This window comes from Fukomys damarensis, unplaced genomic scaffold (genome assembly GCF_012274545.1).
Source record: "Fukomys damarensis isolate Sample0158 unplaced genomic scaffold, DMR_v1.0_HiC HiC_scaffold_17, whole genome shotgun sequence".
NCBI lineage: Eukaryota > Metazoa > Chordata > Mammalia > Rodentia > Bathyergidae > Fukomys > Fukomys damarensis.
The window spans coordinates 16,202,355-16,219,379 of NW_022900929.1; the positions used below are offsets into that span (position 1 = coordinate 16,202,355).

Consider the following 17,025-nt stretch of genomic DNA (forward strand, 5'->3'; position numbering starts at 1 on the left):
TTTCTCTGTAAGATCCTTAACTTAATCTCATCTGCAAAGTCCATTCTGCCACAGTAAATAACATTCAGGGGCAGGATGTGGACATTTGTTGAGACCATTACTCTGTGTACTACAGGAAGCAGATGGAAGAGGGGAAGGAGGCCTGTGAAGCCACTTTAGGAAATTTGCTCTGGAGTGTATGTCAGGCAAGCAAGCATTTGAGTAAATTTCTGAACCCACTGAGGTTCAGGGTCTTGTGAACCCACCAAATCAGGGTTTAAAAAGAGTTTGGGAGTTTAAAAAGAGGGCACATTTCATCCTGAAAACAAGAGGTTGGAACATCTGCAGCCTAGGCTAAGAGGCCTTTGCTTCCCAGTGACCAGAGGACTGAGACCTCTCCTGCCACTCTGGAGATAAGAGAGGACCAAGGAGATGGGCCCCAGGATTTCTTTATTATTATTATTATCATTATTATTCTTCTTCTTATTATTATTTTTTTGGTAGCTCTGGGTATTGAACCCAGGGTCTTCACACTGAACTACATTCCCAACCCTTTTTATTTTAAAAATTTTGACACAGGGTCATTCTAAGTTTCCTATGCTGGCCTTGAATGTATGATCCTCCTACCTCAGCTTCCCAGTGTTCTAGGATTACAGGTATGTGCCACCATGCCTGGCTGGGCCCTAGGATTTATGCCACTTCCCAGGGAGCAGAACCAGGGCCAACACCTCTTGAAGCCATAGTGAATAGACCAGCAGCACTTATAATTCCCTGCCCTCCTGTGCTCATACTTCTACTTCTCCATCCTCACTGGGCAAAAATGGCCAAAGGGGATCCCAGGGAGCCAATTCCCAAGCAGGGCCAACCTAATGGCACTTGGCCATTGCAAACTCACAGGGGTGTGTGCTCAGAAGGGGGCCCTGTGTTTGGGCTTTAATGCTTTTCAGTTGCCACCTGAAAAACCCTAATAACTTTATCTTTGAATTTAAGTTTTGGAAGTAAAGTCTGCAGGGGCAATGGAGCATGTCCTGTCTGCTCTCCCCAATGTAGGCTCCCAGCTCCCCGCTGCCCCCACAAGGGATGAACTTGCCTTTCTTGCCCACAGGGACCTGGACACAAGACCAGGGAGGTCAGGGTTGTGTGCATGTCAACTTCCTAAATTGTGGAGCAGAACCCCAGATACCTGGGAGGGACATACTTAGAGAATCCCTAAACCTACAGAAATGTGACAGTAAGTAGCAAATAACAAAATAACAGAACACCCTGACAATTAGACTGTAAAGTTTTGTACCTGCATTTTTTTTTTTTTTTGTACCAGGTATCAAACTCAGGGCTTTGCACTTGCAAGGCAGGTGCCAGAACCACTGAGCTAAATCCCTGGCCTTGTACCTGCTTTTTTTGAGCTGGGAGAGGCAGGGGAAGAATAGGGTCTTGCTATGTAGTTCAGGCTGGCCTTGAACTCACTATGTAGCCTAGACTGATAGTTTGATTCCTAGTATCAGAAAAAACAAACAAACAAACAAACAAACAAACAAACAAAAACCCTGAATTTTCAGTCCCCACCAGGGCTTGCAAATTATGTAGCTGTCCTTGGTTCGAAAGCCCAGACCCCACTCATAACTGCAGTGGTCTTTGGGAAATGAACTTTCATTATATACTTAGGCAATTTCCTTAGGAAGATTTTTTTTTTCTTGCATTGGTAATTGAAACTTTTCACTGAGTTACATCCCTAGCCCTTTAAAAAATTTTTTCTGAGAGATCTTGCTAAATTGCTAAGTTGCCTAAGCTGTGTTGTGCTTGCAATTCCCCTGCCTCAGCCTCCCAGAGTGCTGGAATTACAGGCAAGCAGCACCATGCCTGGCTCTGAAATTTCCAGCTAAGTTTCTTCAGAGAGACAGCATCCTGTATGTGTCCCCTCTGATCCCTTCTGCCCAACACTTCCCAGATGTCAAGGGAGGGAGGAAGGGTGAGGATGGGGGTGAGGAGGAAGGTGTTTATGAGCAACAGATGTCACCGGGTGGTTTATTGACATGCAAACCCTGTGTCCCTCCCACCACAGACCACCTGTTGGCCATAATAAGGCTGTGGTGCTCAGGCACCTCTTCCACTAAGGGAACTGGTCAGGTCCAGGGTCTACCGCAGCTTCTTGTGGGCTCTAGGTACTGGGGATCATTTTCCAAGAGACAAGAGGCTGTGATTGCCCAAAGGGATGCTGCTCTCTGATTCACAGACAGAATGGCTGTCACATTAATGAAGGACTGCTCGCCTACACTGCAGGCCAAAGTTGTGTGGATGTCTGTATCGGACTGGTGGAAAGACCGCAAAGACTAATGGGATCAGAGGTCAGGAGAAGTGCATGGGTCACCTCCTTCACCCTGCACTACACAAGCAGGGAGATGAAGAGCTGTCACCAGGGGGACTGGGGTGTTTGGATCCAGAGCCTGCAGGTCTCAGAAGTTGTTATCGATGTTCCAGACGTCACCGCTAAGTGCATTGGCCGCACCCTGCAGCGTCCAGGTGAGCAGGGCCAGCTGGCGCCGGAAACGGCTTTCCTGGAAGCTCAGGCCGGGTACTTTGGAGACCCTGGAGCCCTCAGGGCGCAGGAGCCTTAGATGATCCAGCAGGGCGCCAAGCGTGTGGTCTCCATGGCCCAGGAAGATGTGGCGGAATGGGGAGTCAGCTGGTGACACATACTGGGACAGGAAGTAGAACTCCACCTGTATGGGGGCGGGGTAAAGGGGGTTGTCCTAGTTGGTGGGGGCTTGCTGGGGCGAAGGCTACAGCCACCCTTCCAACCTGCAGTTCCTAACTGACCTGAGGACCTGGGACCCGTTTTACGGTTCAGCCGCTTCTTTCAAGGCCACCTCTCTGTCCAATGAGAAAGAGGCATCCAGTGCCGTAACCAGTAGCTGGGCAGGACGACTCCTGCAGCCGTGGGCGTTTCTTTCTATGGCTAGAGCCCCTGGAGCCTACTCTCAACTCCGTGGACTTCCTTCCTTCCTAACCCACTCGCTTCCCTGCCCAAGGCCTCAAAGAACAATCTGTTGTCCTGCTGTTCCTCTTAATACTGCAGTTCCCCACACCCCAGTCCCCCTTCTGCCAATGTCTACAACACAGAGTCAAAGGTCAAGCGGTCAGCACAGTCCTAATAAAGAACCTTGTCACCCTCTGCCCCAGGTGCTGTTCCCTCTTCCTGAAATGGCCTCTTTCCTGGCCATTGTCCCACCTTCCTGTCTCCACCTTGGGTCAGGCCTCAAATAACCTCCTTCATCCTTCTCTCTACCTTCATTCAGCCCTGGTGTTCTCAACCCTGGCTGCACATTAGAATTGACCAGGGAAGGATTTTTTGTTTGTTTTGTTTTTCAAGCAGTGGGGATTGAACTCAGGGTGCACTGAGCTGCATCCCCAGCCATTTTTTGTTTTGTATTTTGAGACAAGGTTGAACTTGTGATCTTCCTGCCTCAGCCTCCCATAGTGCTAAGATTATCGACATGTACCACCATGCCTATCCCAGGGACAAGTTTTAAATCCTCACCTGGGTGCCACCCTAGTGAAATCACAATCTCTATAGGTGGCCTTAACGTGTTTCCTAACAAAGTTATACAAATGTGTACCCGAATTTCCACCAGGACTTCTGTGGGTACACCTGCCAAATCACCCACTGGAATCCTGCTCTACTGGATCAGGGGTACCTGGATGTAGTCTCACATATATGATGATGCCAACCTCTCCCAAAACTTCTGCCTAGGATCTAGAGGTGTGACTCAGTTGTAGAGGGCTTGCCTAGCATGCACAAGAGCCAGGCTTCCATCCCCAGTATGGGGAGGGGACACAAACCCTGAGACTTACACCCACATTTCCTCAAAGCATCATATGTATTCTTGGAGGCTGGTCTCCCACAGATGAGCAAGAGTGGCTGAGCACAGGCTATGGGTGACCAGAATGCCTCGTTTCTAATTCCAGCTTTGCCATACCCTACTTGCAGCTCACCCGGTTGATTTGGGTAAGTTACTTGGCTTCTCTGAGCCTTGGTATTTGCATATAATACTAGCAACACACATGGTGGCCCATGCTTGTAATGCTAACACTCAGGAAAGCCGAGATAGGAGGACTGCAGTGAGTTCAAGGCCAGCCTGGCTACATAGTGAGACCTGTCTCAAAAAATGAAAACAAAAAACTATCAACATACAATACTAGAAAGCTCATAGGCTGGTGGGGGTGTCCTATGGGACAAAATGGAGTAAGGTGTGTAGCACATGGAACCTTTCTATAAATGAGAGCTGCTAGTATATTATTCTCTTCTTTCCTTGATACCCTGTCTGTCTCTTTTTCCTTTCAAATAGCTCACATCAGTCCAGTTCCCACCAACTGGCATTTGCTGCCACCTGCCACCCTAATGCAGGGCTCAGCTTTCATTAATTTCAGACCACTTACATGCTCGCCCAAAACCTTCCTGTTCATGCACAATACCTTCTTCATTGAAATGTCCTGGTTGCTCAGACCCTCAAAATCCAACCTTTTATCCTGGCATGTAAAGCCCCCCACAGCTGATCTCTACCCGACTATTTGGTGCTCCCATCCCCTCTGCCTCTCCACAGGGCCTCTTTCTGGTTCTATGGTCCACACCCTGCTTTCAAGGAAAGCCAGGCCTATTTCACTTAAACCACACCCTTATTCTTGGTCTTTCCATCCTCCAGTGTCTTCTTAGCACCAACCTAGGTTCTGCCTCTTCAAGACCCAAATCACACAGTCTAAAGCAGAGGTCAGCAAGCTTTGCAAAAACCCAAGGAGTAGGACCAGGGATTTAGCTTAGTGGTTCTGGCACCTGCCTCACAAGCATAAGGACCCAATTTCTATCCCTGGTACAAAAATCCCCCAAAAAACAAAAACAAAAAACAAACAAACAAAAACAAAAAAACAAGGAGTAAATATTTTCGGCTCTGCAGGCCATGCTGTTTCTATTGCAATTAGTTAGTGTGGCTGCTTTAGCACAAAAGCAGACACAAGCCACATGGAAACCCATGAGCACGGCTGGTATTGCAATAAAACTTTATGTTCAAAAACAGGCAGCAGGCTGAATTTGGTTTGAATTTGCTGACTGTGGTTTACCAACCCCTAGTCCAGAGCCAGAGTTCCTTGGTCTGAAGTCCTGAGTGTCCCTGTAGCCAGCCCTGAACTGGAGTTGTGAACCTTTACACACAGAGGCCCTTTACTCCTAAGTGGGGAGCAACTTTTGGACTGGTCTGTTTTTGGAGTCTGACACAGCAGAAAATAAACCAAGACCTCTGAATGTGAATGAGCCATGCCAACTCTTTTCTCACCCCAGGGTCATGTGCACCTCAGTGGTGGATACAAAAAGGAGATCAGAAGAAGAGGAGGAAGAAGAGGACACAGAGAAAGAAAGAAGCATAAGAGACAGCAGGAGAAAGGAGCATGGAATGAAGAGCTGGAGGGACAAGTCTGAAAGCAGAAAGAATGAATGAGTAATGCCAAGGGTGATGGGCAGTGGCACACGCAGGAAAAAACTGGGGGAGAAAGACCAGGAATCCCTAAGGGGTGACGTGTTCCGTGCAAACCATCCACTTGTGCGCATGTGTGGCCCCACGTGCATACTATGGGTCCCTTGGCTCATCTGCACTGCAGGGACGGTTCTGCTTCTAATTATTTCCTGTGAACCTTTTCCCACCACATAGTCCCGACTCACCCATTTCCTGAAATCAAAGGGTTTAGGGCAGTGATGGCGAACCTTTAGAGCTTTCAGTGATATAAACAGCCTCCTGTAGTTGTGACACGTGTGCCATCGGTTCGCTGCTACTGATTTAGGGGTTAAGTTCTTAGGGTGAGAAGATGGGAGGATGAGGAACTGGACAGGGAATGTGATCTACCAAACATTCCAAACTAATCAGGAAGGACTGGTGAGTGAATATGCGCTTAACTTTCACGTGACACCTCTTCCAGACAGCCTGTCTGGATTCAACCCCATCTTGTCACCAGAAGGAAGCCAGCTCTCCACGTTCTGAATTTCTTTTGCACCTCCCAGGCTGTAACCTTGTGACTATTGTACTGTGGACAATGGCTCCGGGGCGTGGAAGCGGAGTATAGGAGGGAGGGCTGTGGGCCGAGCCACGAACCACAAGCCACAAGCCACGGCAGCCAAAGGGCCGGCCCACCACTTCCGTGGCATCGCTCCACAGGGCCTGCCTCAATGCCCAGTTGGGTTCTCCAGCCTGGCTGGTCTGTGAGCATGGTGGATCCAGGACAGGGCACGTCCAGGAGACAGGGACCAAACAGCGGACCAGCGGAGCGCAGGTGGAGCAAGCATGCTGTAGCCAAGAGTTCTGGAGGGAGGTGTAGACTGGAAGGGGCGGGGCTTACCCGCATGATGCGCACGTTGTACATGCGCATTAGCCTCTCATCGCTCTCTTCCGAGCTGTAGATCTCCTTCCGTAGCTTCTCCGCCGCTCTGATGTAGTCCCCACGGGCCGAGTATACCCACTGCAATGTCAGCCCGCGGGCCTGAGGGCAAGATGCGGGCTGGGGCCTACGGCTGGGGTCTGGCCCCAGCCTAGGATGGGGTCAGGATGCTGGGGGACAGGGTTGGGACCAGGAGGGAGGAAGTATGGGGGTACTGGGGGGCAGAATGATGGGACCGTGGGAGAAGACCCTGGATATGTGATGTTGGGGTTTATCCCTGGCTTTGTCCTCAGGCTGGGTGACAGAGGATGGAGTAACAGGGCCAGGCTCCTGGAGGAGATCTATACCCTAGGGATGGTGTAGGAAGGAGGGGCGGGCCCCCTGGCCTGGGTGGCACCCGAAGGGGAGGAGTGCCCCCACCCCAGAGGCCGGAAGCCGGGCTAGCATCTTGAACCTTGAGGTCCCCAGAGTACTCATTGAGGTGGCCGATATGCCGGAGGACCACGTCCCCATAGCGACCGAAGTCGAGAGGCAGCAGGTGGTCGTGACTGAGCCGGATGAGGAGCTGCCCAGCGAGCTGGGCCACAGCCTGCGCCACAGCAGGCAGGCGGCCTCGCAGCATCCTGTGCAGGTTCTCGTAGGTGTCCTCCTTCGTGTGCAGGAACGGGTACTCCTGGCCATCCTGCGGGGACATGGGAGGCATAGGGGGCGGGAGTGTGGTGCAGAGGGCCAAGGGATGGCTCCCTTCCCAGCCGGAAGTCTCACCTCCAGGAAGGAGAACTCCACTGCAGGGACCCCCGCAAAGGCCGTGAAGGAATAGGCACTGCTGTCCATGGGCAGAGGCTGGATCCTGGAGGGCGGCCAGTTAGAGGGCTCCATGGGCTCAGGCCCCCCCATCCCCCCTCACCCCAACTTACACCTCCGCTTCCCAGCTGGGATTGGTGAACACCACCTGTTCATATAATGTCTGCCCACTGTGGTTAGGGGAGTCCACCTGGGGGCGGGAGGAGACCTGGCTCAGACTCCGCCCCTCCCCCCAGCTTCCTTCACTCCCTGTCCCTATCCCTCTTGCCTGCTTCAGGATGCTCTCAATGAGGTTGATCAGAAGGGGGCTGGTTTTGGCGTGGAACTTGTCGTCCCCTGAAGAGAGGGGAAGGGAGGGATGCCAGGCTCAGGGCTTGGCACAGGGGCCAAGGTGGGCCTGAGGGGGCCAGGTTGGGGCATTGTCCCAGCTCACCCAGCACTGCATTGTCCAGGCTCACGTAGACCACAGCTTTGAGGTGCAGCACGCTGAGGTAGCCCTGTGGGTGGGGAAGAGTGTGGGGAGGGAACCCGCCCACCTCCCCCCTGCCTGGCTGCCAGCCCAGGACCCAGAATCACCTCCAGCCACTCGGTGGAGCCCACACTGCCGAAGTCCCCTCCGTCCCAGCTGATGAAGAGCAGACTCCTGCGGGGCCGGAAGCCTGGGGACAAAGGGATCACGGGCTCTTCTGGGGGGCACCAAAGGCCCCTTCATTTGTCTCCTTCTGTCCTGGTCCCTAGGGAAGTTTCTCCTTCCCTCTCACCAAGCCCCCAACCTGGCCCATGTTACCCCTGGGTTCTGCCCTGTCCCAGCTATAATAGTGATGGAGACAGCTGTGTGCATGGACTCTGCTTGTCACTCAGATCCGTGGGCACAACTAGTACTTTCATCTTTTAAGGAGGAAAGAAATGCTTCAGAGGTGAAGTGACTTTCAGCCAGGGCTGCCCCCTAGGGTATGGAGCTCAAGCTGTCTGTACCTCCAGCTGCCTCTGCCCCAGCTCTGCCCAGCCCAGGCGGTGACCCTGACCTTACCATTGCTCACCATGGAGGAAAAGGTCTGCACCAGCTCCAGCAGAATGGCAGTCCCCACCGCAGACTTGGCTGCTCCTGGGCCCCACGCATCCCTCTGGGCCCCGATGACAACATAGTGATCTGGGGAGGACATGTTTAGGGGCACATTTGCAACTCCAGGTTGTGTGTAGGGGGTGTTCCCAGGGCTTTCCCCATGGTGATTCTCTGGACGGGCACTTAGCAGCATTGCCCTCCTCCCTAAGCACTCACATCCTGCTCTCCAGCTCACAACTTACTTGTATGCCCACCACCATCCACATCTAGTTAAGCCTGAGAGAGTCCTGCATCTGACCTCTCATTTATGCTTGAATTGGTTGTAACAGCATCCAATTTAGGCTTGCTTCTCTCCAGTTCTGGGGAACTCACTACTGTGCAACTGTTCCGGACAGGCTGGAACATGAGGACTGCCATGCTCTTCAGTCCCAGTTTCCCTCCCCAGGTCACCACTCTTGTTCTGTCCCTAGGGCTTCCTGCACCAGCCCTGTGTGGTCCAGGTCCTTAGCAGAGGCTCCGTTCACATAAGCCATGGGTGATAGGGGCACACCTGGCTCTGCAAAGCCCTCGATGCACCCAAAGATGTTGCTGATGGGGGTGGAGGTTCTGTGGTTGTTGACTGCAAGGTGCAGGCCTGGCCCAGGGCCCAGGCGATAAAGGGATGCTGAGAGGTGCCCCTGCCATTCCTGGGGGGCCACTGGGCCTTTGAGTGTCCTGAAGAGGAGTAGAGAAAAAAGGGTTGGAAGTGGCAGAGGCTTAGGCTACAGAAGAGCCAAAAGCCTCTCTTTCACTCTTTCCCTCCCTCCCACACTCTGGCTCCCGATCTCTGCCCTGCACCCTGCTTAGTGGGGGTAGTACAGCTTGGGCTGCCTTGGACAGTTGTACAGGATGTGTCCTGCTCAAGAGTGTCCAGCAGAGCTAGGTGTGAAATCTAGAGGTCCATTCACCAAATGCTGGGTCCTGGTAAGTGGTGTGTCCTCCCAGAAGCATCATCTTTTTCTAGTTCACCCAGAGGCACTGATAGTCAGCTGCAGCATCCCCCTACTCCACCCCTGAGTTCCCCACACAGTCCTCACCTCAGCAGGTGGGAAGCAATGTCCGCACTGATGGGCTGTGCAGGAATGCTGGGAAGGCCTGAGGATGCCACTGGGGGGAACTGGGTTTGATTGAAGGAAGGGAAGCCAGGAGTGTAGGGGTCTCCAGTTCCCAGGTGCACCTGTGGGGAAAGGGGCAGTCACCCTGCAACTGCAGCCAGGGCCACTCTGGTTCCAAGGTCATGTGGCCCTGAAGCTCAGGGCTGTACTGCTGGCTCCCCAGACTCACGTGTCCGAACACAGCCTGCTGGCTAGACAGGCCTGGCTTGTGAGGGTCCTGGGAGAAGTCTGCTGGGTCAGGGTACAGGAGCACCCCGAGAGCACCAGCATGCTGTGCGGTGGCCACCTGGGGAGGGCAGAAAAAGTAAAATGGCCTTTGGCACCTTCCATCTGTAATTGTCCATAGCCCCCCCACTTTCCCTTTTTTCAGTGACTGAAACTGGGGAACCCTAAGCTATCTCCAGCCTTTTTCTTATTTGTTTTTGGTACTGAGGATTGAACCCAGGGTCTTGAAAGTGAGCTACATCCACAGCCCTTTTTGATCTTGAGATAAGGTCTTGCTCTGTCAGTAAGTTGCTCAGGTTGGGCTAAAACTTGCTATCCTCCTGCCTCAGCCTCCCAGAGTGCTGGGATTACAGGCCCAGCAACTGTCCATCCTTAATGAGTAGCTGTGGGCATCCCCAGGCCATTGTCTGACCACTCTGTGCCCCAGAAATGCCTCTGCAGCCCCAACACCCTGTAGGCCCCCTCCTCATCAGAGTGTCTATTCTGTACCCAATCTGATGTCCCCAAACTTTCTGGTTTCTTGGTTCTCTATCAACATTTCTTTACAACCTCTGGGTCTTTCCTTTCTCCCACTAACAAAGCGTCCTAGGTGCTTCCCATCCTGAGGTCCGTCCTGAAGGTCCCCGCAGGCCCCCACCTCCCACCCCACACTGTGCTCCTCAGATGCCTCACCTTCTGCGCAAAGCTGGTCATCCCTACGCGCACCAGCAGGAGGCAGCCGGCCAGCTCCACGCCCCGGGCCCTCAGTTCTTGCAAGTCCTCGGGCCGCCCGTAGTGGGCGTACACCAGCTTTCCCTGTGGACGCCGGCGACCATGAGGCGAGCAGCCCACTCCCTCCACCTCTACTCGGGCAAGGGCCTGAGGCGCTCACCGTGACGTTGCCGGTGGCGCTGTAAGGACAGTAGGCGTCGGGGTCCTCCAGCGGCAGCTGCTCACCGACCATTCCATCCTCATCGACCCAGTGCAAGGCGTTGGGGTGAGCCCTGAGAAAGGCGGAGGGGGCTGGTGAGCGACCCTCCCCTGCTGCGCCCCCAGACCCCAGGCACTCACCGGTCCGGGAACTGCAGCCCCACGTAATGAGTGTCAGCCCACACGTGGTCCAGCTTCTGGCGGGACATCAACGCGAGTGTGTCCTGGGCAAGGGAGGCCATCCCGGCCGAGCCGGCCATGCGCTCCCGAAAGCTGGTTTGCCTGCGTGCGGAGAGGTGGAATTGGGGTCCAGGAGGAGAAGGGCTGGGACCAATGGGCGCCTGCAGAGGTGGGGAGGATGCCTGAGTCGCCCCAGTTCGTGCAGGAGAAGCGGAGAAGTGAGACTCAAGAGGCCTAAATTGGAGTAAAATTTTCCATGCTGCCGGCTCTCTCCTATCACCATCACAGCTGTGGCTGAGAGCTTCCTGGGCCTCCTGCATGCAATCTCAGCTCCTCAGAGCCAGGGTCCTTCCTACTACCCCTTCCATTCTTCCTTGCTCAGGCCAAACTCTAGTTCACCTGCTTCCCCTACACGGGCACGCATATGCACATTATGTGTGCCAGGTAAGGAAATGCTCTTCAAAGTGACAGCTATGCTAGGTGGGCATGGTGGTACACACCTGTGGCCCCAGCTTGCACTCTGGAAGGCTGAGGCAGGAGGATTCCAAGTTGGAGCCCAACCTGAGCAACTTAGTGACTTAGACACCATATCTCAAAATAAAAGAAGAGGTGGGGGTGTGGCTCAGTGTGAAAGCCCTGGATTCATTCTCCAGTACAGGAAAAAAAAAAAAAAACAACAAAAAAAGGAGGGGGGAAGGGCAATTGGGCTGAAGCAGCAGACCCTGTTGCACAAGGTCCTCCTCCTCGGCCTCCTGGGACTTCACACCAAGGCTACCAGTGGAAACATTGGGTCATTTGTCCCATTGGAGACTTCAACTTGTATTGGTTTTTGTTTGTTTGTTTTTTGAGACAGGGTCTCACTAGGTATTGAGTTTTTTGAGACAGGGTCTCACCTGGAATTGAGACTGACCTGGAATTCACTATGTAGTCCAGGCTGGTCTCAAAGTCACAATCCTCCTGCCTCAGCCTCCCGAGTGCTGGGATTACAGGCGTGCACCACCACGCCCGGCTCAGCCTGTATTCTTCCCTAGTCACAGCCCAATGCTCAGGTTTTTTGCCCAAACTCTTGCTGTTCTTCCATCTCATCTGTGCTCCCAAATGGCCTACTTGTCATCTGGCTCATTTATCTGTCACCTGGCCCCACCTGCGCCCTTCCTGTGGTACACAAGTTCTCCTCCCCATTCATCATCTGCAGCTGGCCTTCACAGAATCCTGGCTCTCTCCTGAGAGTCCAAGTCTCCTGTGCAACTCAGAGGCAGGAGACTCAGGTCCCTGAGGTTTGGAGGTGCTCCTGGGTTGACCAGTTTTGACCAGTTCTCCTGGGGTAATTCTCTCCCTCTGAGGCCCACACCATCCAGCTTTCCTACCTCCTCTTCCTCTTCATTGCTGTAATCTTCTAATGATTAGGTGATGATTGGCTGGAATCTAACCAATCAGCTGCTTGTACACTTTCACTGGGGACTTTAGCATCTGGCTTATCTTTTCCCTCTTCACATCTAGTCAGTCCGTGGTGCTTCTATACTGCTTCAGGATCCATGTGGATGAGGCTCCTTAGTCTCAGCCACCATCCTCAGTTCTGATCAGGACTGCAACCTGCAGTCCACAGGCTTAGTGCCATGTCTGACACCTTGACCCAAGTCCCCATTAGATCTTAAGAGCTTATCTGAAATGGCGTATAAAACCTGAGGACACACAAAGTTCTCCTGCAGCAGCAAGGAGCAATCAACCAGAGGTACACACTGTAATATGTACACTGAAATGTTTTAAAATCTAGATTTAAAACACACTGAAGATAGCTATATCTATAATCCCAGAATTCTGGGAGATTGAAGCAGGTGGATCAAAAGTTCAAGGCCAACCTGGAAAACTTAGTGAGAAACTATCTTAAAATAAAAAATAAAAAGGTCTGGGGATTGAGCTCAGTGGTACCACCCTGCCTCGCAAGCGCAAGGGCCTGAGTTTGATCCCCAGTACAAAAAAATAAAAGCTATATTATTCCATATTGTTTAAAAATAATGAACACAAGGCTGGGGATTTAGCTCAGTGGTTCTGCTGCCTGCTTTACAAGTGCAAGCTCCTGAGTTCAATCCCTGGTACCATAAAAAAAAAAAAAAAAAAAAAAAAAAAAAAAAAAAAAAAAAAAAAAAAAAAAAAAAAACACACAAAAAAAAAAATGAACACATAGAATTTTACACAAACGTGTGTGTGTGTGTGTGCACATGCAAGGGACTGAACCCAAAGCCTTGCACACACTAAGCATATACTCTACCACTAAGTTACATGCCTAGTCTAGCATTGCTGTTTATAAAAATCTACATATACACAGGAAACAATATTACATATATAGTTGTCCCTTGCTATCCACATTTGGCTCCCGAAAAGGCAAGGTAAAAAGAGACCTTGGGTCCTTGGGTGGGCATGGTGGTACACACCTGTAATACCAGCACTCTGGGAGGCTGAGGCAGGAGGATTGAGAGTTTGAATCCAGCTTGGGCAATTTAGTGATTTAGGGATATTCTTTAAAAAATAAAAGCTGACAAATTTTTTTGTTGTTGTTACCAAGGATCAAATTTGGGTCCTTGTGCTTGCAAGGCAGGTGGCAGAACCACTGAGCTAAATCCCCAGCCCCAGATAAAAAATTAAAAAAAAAAAAAAAAAAAAATGGGGATATAGCTTACTGCAAAGGTCCTGGATTTAAAATACCCAGTGCTGGGCCAGGGATGTAGTTCAGTGGTGCTGCACTTGTTTTGAGTTTGATTCTCAGTACTGGAAAAAAAAAATAGCCAGTACTACTAAATAAATAAAATTTAAAATAATAAAACAAGCCAGGTGTGGTTACAGGTGATTACACCTGTAATCCTAGCACTTGGGAAGCTGAAGTGTAAGGATAGGAGTTTGAGGCCAGCTTGGAATACATAGTGAGATTCTGTCTCAGAGAAAAAGAAAGAAAGAGAAAAGAAAGAGGCAAGCCTGGGATGTAGCTCAGTATAAATGTCCTGGGTTTAATCCCCAGTACCATAAATAAATAAATGGCTAAGGATGTACCCAGAATCCATCCCCAGTATAAAAGGGAAAAAATGCAATCCAGAGTCTTCAGCAAAGTTCATGCCCATGCCAAAGTATTATTAAAAGATTCCTATTGGGAAAAAAATGGTGCCAGGGATTTAGCTTAGGGGTTTCACCACCAGCCTTGCAAGCCCAATGTCCTTGTACCCCCCCAAAATTAAAAAGATTCCTATTGGGCTGGGGATGTAGCTGAGCAGCTCCAGCTGAGCCTGCCTGGCGGCAAGTGCAAGGTCCTGAGTTTGCTGAGTTTGATTCCCAGTACCAAAAAAAAAAAAAAAAAAAAAAAAAAGATTCCTATTAATGTCAGGATGTAGGCAAAGGATATCTACTGTCAATATAACCTGAATATATCTCATCACCAATGCCCTAAGAAATGAAAGGGACATAAAAATTACAAGGATTGGTAGAAGGCCAGTGTTGTGGCGCACACACACCTGTAGTCCTAGCACTTGGGAGACAGAGGCAGGAGGATTTCAAGTTTGAACCCAGCTTGGGCAGTTTAGCAAGATTCTGTCTAAAAAAAAAAAAAAGAGCTGTGGATGTAGCTCAGTGTGAAAGCCAGGAGTTCAATCTCCAGTATCACAAAATAAATACATGTAAATGAACAAATAAATGAATAAGGACTGGAAAAGAGAACACGAGTCTTCTACTATGTGACTGCTTAAAAACCCCAGGGACCCACAGAAACACTGTTCCTGATTTAGACAGGGCAGTGGGTACAGTGACCTGGCCTGGGATGAAAGGGCACAGGGCAACTTCCTGTGCTGTGGACTTGCTCATCCTTGCCTGCCTGGCACCCCTCTGCCAGGTGCAGAGTTCCCCAGGTTCCCACTGCCACAGATCATGGCCAGGCCTCTTGGTGCAGCGGTCAGGAAGCTTCTGGGTTTGCCCCCTTTTGTGATGATCCTGCACCCTTTGTTGTCACTCAGGCAGCTCTCTAGTAGCTCCTGGAGTCTCAGCTGGAGGCTGCCTCCTTTCCTGGGACCACTGCACAAGAGGCCAGTGAGGCAGGTGGAAGACTTAGGAAGGGAGGCAGCCTGAGTGGATGAAGAGAGGACAGCTAGGGCCAGGAAGGGGGCAGGCTGATCTTACCTGATGGCCTCCTCCAGGCGCTCCTCCCCCAGGAGCCGCAGGAACATGGCCTGGAGGTCACTCCAGTAGAGTGTTCCTCGGTGAGAGTCCAGGCCTAGCTCAGAGTTGCCGTCCTCACTGACCACCAACACAGAGTCCCCGCATGCCTGGCAAGACCCTCGGAAGGCCACGTAGCCCAGGAGGAAGGCTGGCAGCGGGCAAGATGAGGATTCTCCTTATGCCTCCCCCTGAACCCCAGAAATCTTTCCCAGCCTGGAGCCCTTCCTTGGGGGAAAGGGGGCGGCTCTCACCCCCAGTGAAGATCAGTAGAGCCGTCAAGACCAGGTAGGGGGCAGCCTTGCGTCCTGCTGCTGCCCAGGGTATGAGGTTTTGCAGCCCAGGTCGAGAGCCCAGGGACTCAGGGCCCTTCAGCTCCATGGGGCAGAAGCGGGCAGGCAGCTCAGCCCCTTCCTCCCTGTCTTCTTCCTCCACCAGGTGGCCCTGGTGGGGGCCTTCCACACGCCTGTAGATGCTCTGAGAGGGTCTCGGGGACAGCTGCTGTGGGGGGCGGGGGCAGGGTAGGTGTGAGATTGGGAGAAGAGGCCTGGGGGATGGGGGGTGGCCTGGCAATAATGGTGTCAGTGACTTTGGGGTGCCACGTGAGCAGCGGGCAGGGAGAGGGGCCCAAGAAGGAAGCAAAAAGAGAGGAAATCCAAGCAAGAAAGTGGAAAAAGGAGGGGGCCCCCGGCCAGGAGGGGGCCGAGGGAGCTGCGGGAAGGCTCATAGTGCTCCCAGCCATCCCGGTCTTACCGCTGTCTGGAGCAGACCCCGAAGCCGCTCCATGCTCATGCCCCCTCCGGAGCCCTGCAGCATACCCCACCCCCCAGTGAGAAAAACCGTTTGTGAGAGCCCCGGGGGCCCCTTATCAGGCCTGGCAGGCAGTCTGCTCCTCACTTCACACACACTGGGGTGGGAGCACAGCCTTGGCCTCTCTCCAGGCTTCCAGTCAACTCCCCAGCCCCCAGAGGACCAGGGGCTGTGCCACCCCCCACCACTCCCTCCACAGTCCAGCCCACTCCTGCCCACTCTCTGCAAAACAATTTTTTTTTTTTACCTTGGGGCAGACTTTGGCCTCTAGGTTCCCGGCAGGGGTCAAGAGTGGGGGAGGGAGCTAAAAGCAAAGGGAAGGGGGAGATATGGGTACCTCCCTCCCCTTTCCTGCTTCCACTCTTCCCAGTGTGCTTGGGGACCCCTTCCAAAGCCCTCAACCCCTTGGAAGCTTCACTGTGAAGATATCTGCCCCTTCCTCCTCTGGCTTGTGGACCCCATGGCCAGGCCTAGTGGCACATCCACTGCTCCTCCTGCCCTGACTCCTGTCCAGGGGTCCTGAGCTGCAGCCACTGCAGTGGTGCGACCCAGGCTTTGGTCTAGCCCCTTGGGTGTCTGTCTCCTTGGAATCTGGCCTCTGCTGGATGCTGGAGAGAGAGGGACATGGTCAGGAGGGATGGGTGAGGGCTCAAGACAGGGGTCCTTGGGTCAGGGATCTGCGGGTCAGGGTCCACCCTGCATTGGGGGAGCCAGAAAGGGTCCTGCCCAAGCCGTGGGCAGAGTTGCAAGACCTTGGGCAAGTCATGGCTGCCCCTGAGCACCGCGCCTCTTGGTTACCAAAGAACTTGGAGACTCCTTTGAGGACTGAGTCTGATGGAAGGCCAGGTAACCTCGTCCCAGAAACACACCAGAGGCACAAACTGCTACGTTTTCCATACAATTTCAAGCAAGCTGCGCAGGTTTCCAGTCCTGGCAGAGGATCCTTGGGCAAATAAATACTCCTGAATAAGAAGGCCCAGGATCCACGGCCCCTCACTTCACTGTCGACCGGGCTCTGCCCAGAAACCTCAGCTCCTTCCTGGGTCTGAAGAGAAAATCTGAGCCTTTGGGGGCTCACCAGTGACCCAGTCCCCGCCCCATACCTGTCTAAGCAGTAGCCAGGGAAGGGAGACAAGGCGCCACCCGGCTCACTTGAAGGACTGGTCCTGAGTGCTGGTGGCTCTGCGGATCTGCGGAGACCCAAACTGGGCCGAGCCCCGCCCACTCAGACCCCGCCTCCCGCTCCGCCTAGACCACGCCCCATGCTGGCCCCGCTCCTTCGCCAGTCTTCTT

At 52.6% G+C, this 17,025-nt stretch overlaps 1 protein-coding gene across 4 annotated transcripts; it reads right to left on the bottom strand.

Moving 5' to 3' along the window:
- Window positions 1-2,345: 2,345 nt before the first annotated feature.
- Tfr2 (transferrin receptor 2) lies at window positions 2,346-16,945 on the bottom strand. Of its 4 annotated transcripts, XM_019205364.1 has the most exons (22): window positions 16,836-16,945; window positions 16,531-16,675; window positions 15,980-16,036; window positions 15,676-15,729; window positions 15,177-15,423; window positions 14,887-15,073; window positions 10,690-10,830; window positions 10,511-10,622; window positions 10,312-10,434; window positions 9,584-9,700; window positions 9,337-9,476; window positions 8,811-8,974; window positions 8,228-8,347; window positions 7,774-7,856; window positions 7,631-7,694; window positions 7,466-7,533; window positions 7,311-7,387; window positions 7,159-7,243; window positions 6,848-7,075; window positions 6,355-6,495; window positions 2,794-2,847; window positions 2,606-2,696 (listed from the first exon to the last, which is right to left on the bottom strand). In XM_019205364.1, the coding sequence occupies exons 2-21, from the start codon at window positions 16,627-16,629 to the stop codon at window positions 2,821-2,823; spliced, it is 2,334 nt and encodes a 777-aa protein (XP_019060909.1). In that variant the 5' UTR covers window positions 16,630-16,675; window positions 16,836-16,945; the 3' UTR covers window positions 2,606-2,696; window positions 2,794-2,820. The 4 variants fall into 4 exon arrangements, with proteins under 4 accessions (XP_010607808.1, XP_019060905.1, XP_010607814.1 ...); XM_010609506.2 differs by lacking the exon at window positions 2,794-2,847 and having other exon boundaries at window positions 2,346-2,696; window positions 15,177-15,420; XM_019205360.1 differs by lacking the exon at window positions 2,794-2,847 and having other exon boundaries at window positions 2,346-2,696.
- Between the last annotated feature and the right edge of the window lie 80 nt (window positions 16,946-17,025).

What these genes read in the sequence shown, in the direction of transcription:
- Tfr2 (XM_019205360.1), bottom strand. Translation starts at nt 16,629, where the DNA reads ATGGAAAACGTAGCAGTTTGTGCCTCTGGTGTGTTTCTGGGACGAGGT. An exon ending in TTCCTCCATGGTGAGCAATG is followed by an intron (nt 7,857 to 8,227) that starts GTAAGGTCAGGG and finishes CTTTGTCCCCAG; the next exon opens with GCTTCCGGCCCCGCAGGAGT. An exon ending in CCCAGCTGGGAAGCGGAGGT is followed by an intron (nt 7,244 to 7,310) that starts GTAAGTTGGGGT and finishes GCCGCCCTCCAG; the next exon opens with GATCCAGCCTCTGCCCATGG.